The sequence below is a fragment of the Cariama cristata genome, unplaced genomic scaffold (genome assembly GCF_000690535.1).
Source record: "Cariama cristata isolate BGI_N322 unplaced genomic scaffold, ASM69053v1 scaffold11551, whole genome shotgun sequence".
Taxonomy (NCBI): Eukaryota; Metazoa; Chordata; class Aves; order Cariamiformes; family Cariamidae; genus Cariama; species Cariama cristata.
The window spans coordinates 33,552-37,110 of NW_009597567.1; the positions used below are offsets into that span (position 1 = coordinate 33,552).

General features: G+C 38.7%; 1 protein-coding gene across 1 annotated transcript in view; it reads right to left on the bottom strand.

Annotated features, from left to right (window-relative positions):
• LOC104168370 (cullin-1) overlaps positions 1-3,128 on the bottom strand; it is a 35,803-nt gene extending 32,675 nt beyond the window's left edge. Inside the window, exon 1 of the mRNA XM_009708941.1 lies at positions 2,831-3,128. Coding sequence (XP_009707243.1) covers positions 2,831-2,970 — 140 coding nt within the window. The 5' untranslated portion in view covers positions 2,971-3,128. The remainder of the gene's footprint in view (positions 1-2,830) is intronic.
• Between the last annotated feature and the right edge of the window lie 431 nt (positions 3,129-3,559).

Consider the following 3,559-nt stretch of genomic DNA (forward strand, 5'->3'; position numbering starts at 1 on the left):
AAAATTTCACAGCTTCCATAAAGGACTGCTGTTCTGGTTAGGTGCTTAGGCATAGCTGGCAGGGCCAAAGGAATCACTAAAGTATATGCAGTACTGGAAAACATTTGGTGATGATCTCACAAAAAATACACCCTGCAATCAGAAGCACAAATGAATCTAAATTAGAAAAAGCAGGGATGCGGATCTTGATAACCACCATTCAGAAACAAAATTTCCTGGTTCATCTCTTCAGTATTCTCAGATCTAGAAAACCCCTGGAATAATCAGCCTCTTCCTTCTCCCGCTGGAATGAAGGAAAAAGATCACCTTAAGTACAAACTCTGGTCTGTACTCAGAGACAGAACCTAGTGTCTCACAAAAAGAGACACTCTGAACAAAGGAAATGAGTGGAGGAAGGATGGAGGTCCAAATCATCTGAACTGCATAATTCTTCCAATTCTTACCCAGATTCACTTGAACAAGGCACAACAAAAACTTCCATCTCTCTAATCAATTTTGACTGAAAATTCAATACCAGGTACGGGACTACAGGCAGGTTTGCTTGTATGCATGGTTCTCCTCCTCTTATAAATTAGAGGGATGAAATGGAATCCCCTTCAGGAGCAATACCCTGACCAAAAAAAAAGAAAAAAAGGAAAAAAGGGGGGAAAAAAGGACAAAAGAGGATGAGGAAATGACTAAACTGTCCATGGCACAAGATTTCCAAACTGCTGTTGCATCCAGCATCCTTGTAAGTAGGGCTGATCTTCAGACCACTTACTGCTGCAGCTGAAACTCATCTGCATCTGTTCTGCTTTCCAAACCAAGCTGTCTGGTAGGCAGAGCTTCCCCCCAAAAAAGTCCGTCAATCTACTAGACCTGCTGTACACAAAGACTGAGCAAATGCGTTACAGATACTGCATCTGAAAGGGGAGTAATCTTTTAAGCACAACTTTTGAATACGCGCGCTTGGTATAGGACGCAAAGTGCATTGTTATCTTCACAGTAGATTAAAAACTCTCAGCCTAAACAGCACCAAATATTCTGAGTTACCAGAGCATTAAAGTAATACACAAATGAAAGTCAACCACCCAAACTATCCACTAAACTAAGCCACTTATGAAAGTAACAAAAACCAACCTTAGTTTCAGGCCCAACAACTCCTTGAAGCAGCGACAAGAAGGAAATGAATTGTCAACAGACAACATACCCCTTTTACAGCTTCATTCCAAGAATATTTGAGAATATCAGGAGAGTAAAAAAAGTAAATGTTTCAACATTACCATTATTATAAGTACTTAGTCTTCAGCTGCCCTGCATGACAGACTTCACAAACAGGAATATATTAAAGGCACTCAGATGAAAAAACACGCTCAGAAGTTCTACTACATGTCAGATTTCTATCAGACATTCAACTTTTGCAGACTTGTCTCATTCAGTCAAGAACAATGCCGAACCCAGCGCTGCAAGAAATCAGTCATTTTAAGTCTGAGGCAAAGTTCTGACCCTAAACCAAATGTTACTTCATCTTCCCATCACTGTTAAAGAAGTATCCTAGAAACACTCAGCAGACTGCTCAGGGTTTTTCCCACACCTGCCTGGAGCACTGATTCTGCAGGCACAGAGAAGATTACACATCAACTCTGAGATTACATGTACAGACTTCTTAGAAAGTCCAGAGAACTACAGAATTAATTGCTTTATAGCCTTCAAGCTCCTCTTCCTTTTATAAAAGCTCTGTCCTTTCAAAACAATTAACACAGACTAAAATTTGATATGCAATTCCAAATCAGTGCAACAACAGCTTTAGACGTTAATTTATGTATCAGAACAATAACCTTTATTTTAAAAACCTCTAAAAATTGATAAAGAAAAATAGCAGGACTACTTAAAGTAAGATGGGAAATGTATTCGATCATCATTTCTTGTGTCACATGTCTACAAACTTTGCTGTACCACCATCTTCTTAAACAGTACTTGCTCTATGGAGCAGTGCAAGGTTACAAGAGTGAACACAGAACAACGGATACAAGACAAAGATGGCTCCTCACCAAATCCATTTATGTGCCACTTTATAGGTGAAACATAAAAGAAGGATTTCTCACTTTCCAAACGGAGTCCTGAAGCTAAACACTGAAGTTACAATACCACAAGAGGCACATCTCGTCTTCAAATTAGTTATAAAAGATCCTTACGCACTACCTGACAGAAACAAGTTTCCTACAATCTTCCAAATAGTACTCCAGCACTCGCGTACAAGGAGGAACACAACCCCCTTTTAGCATCTTATAACAACTCCCAGAATGGCGAGATGCTGGAAAATGTCAATAGCTCTCTGACGCAAGCTAGAAGTTCAAGAGAAATCCACTGGGTGCATTCTCAATCCAACTGGAAAATTATAAAACCAACTCCAGAGCAAAGTACTACTCTGAGGTTGACATGAGAAAAATTCGCCAGGTAACCAGACATCATTACCAGTAAGACCCGCAGCAGAATGCCAGAGACTAACATATAAAGGAAAAAAATTTTCTGTTTTCTTTTGGTGTATTGTGGACTCAAAATTAGACCTATTAATAAAATCACTTTAAACACCTGCTTTGTCAAAGATAATGGTAATCAAACCTGAAATTCAGAAGTAGCCATAACTACAAAGACAGTTTTCAAGACAACAGAATGTTCCTGCTTATTTGCCAACAAGATGAAATAGAAAAGGCTAATCTTCAAAATAAAAATACATTCTTAAAAGCCACTAAGTCAAATAGTCAAGAAGCAATTTTGAGTTTAGGAAAGTAAAAAGCTATCTCTAATCTACTAACAGAGAAAGTACTAACTGGCTTAGGCATTAGGATACGTGTAGAGTTCCATGTATCTGGATTTTGCCATACTTTGTCTGGTGTAAACCTGTTGAATTCCAGCTCTTAGGTCATCCCATATCTGGTCAAGACCAATCTGTTTAAGTCCATGTGGGTTCTGACTCCTATTCGATGACATTTTGTATTTCCTGTAAAGTCTTCCAGTGCAGCAGCCTGAGATCTGGTTATTCCTCCATCAGAATCACAAGTCAAGTAACATTCTAAACTCGGTTGCAGCAACTCAGTAAGATATTCTTTACATACAAAGAGTGATGTTTCCCGGGAAGATAACCTGCAAAAGGAAAAGAAAATATACACATTACATGACAGTTAAATTCATTCACGCTAGAGAAAAAGACACAAAATTAATGATTTCATTGAAATATTTTCATTTACACAGATGAGAAATCCATGATGAGATCTGAAATACCAGAACCAAGGAACATAACTTTGCCATTCAGCAATCCTCTACAAAATGTGGCTGTTGGTGCCCAGGTCTGTCCAAAGCCTGTAGGTACTTAGGTCAAGGCTGCTGACAACAAAACCCTAACACTAATAAGAAAATGTAACAGTAAAAATCTTTCCAAGCAGCAGACGCTATCCTACTAAGAAGTGTTTCCTCCCTATACCACAGCAAAACTCCAGTATTTCCAAACAACTTCAGGGTTCTGTGGTAAGTCATTGTTCAACAAGCATCCTGATGGATATCCAAGATTAACCAGAAGATA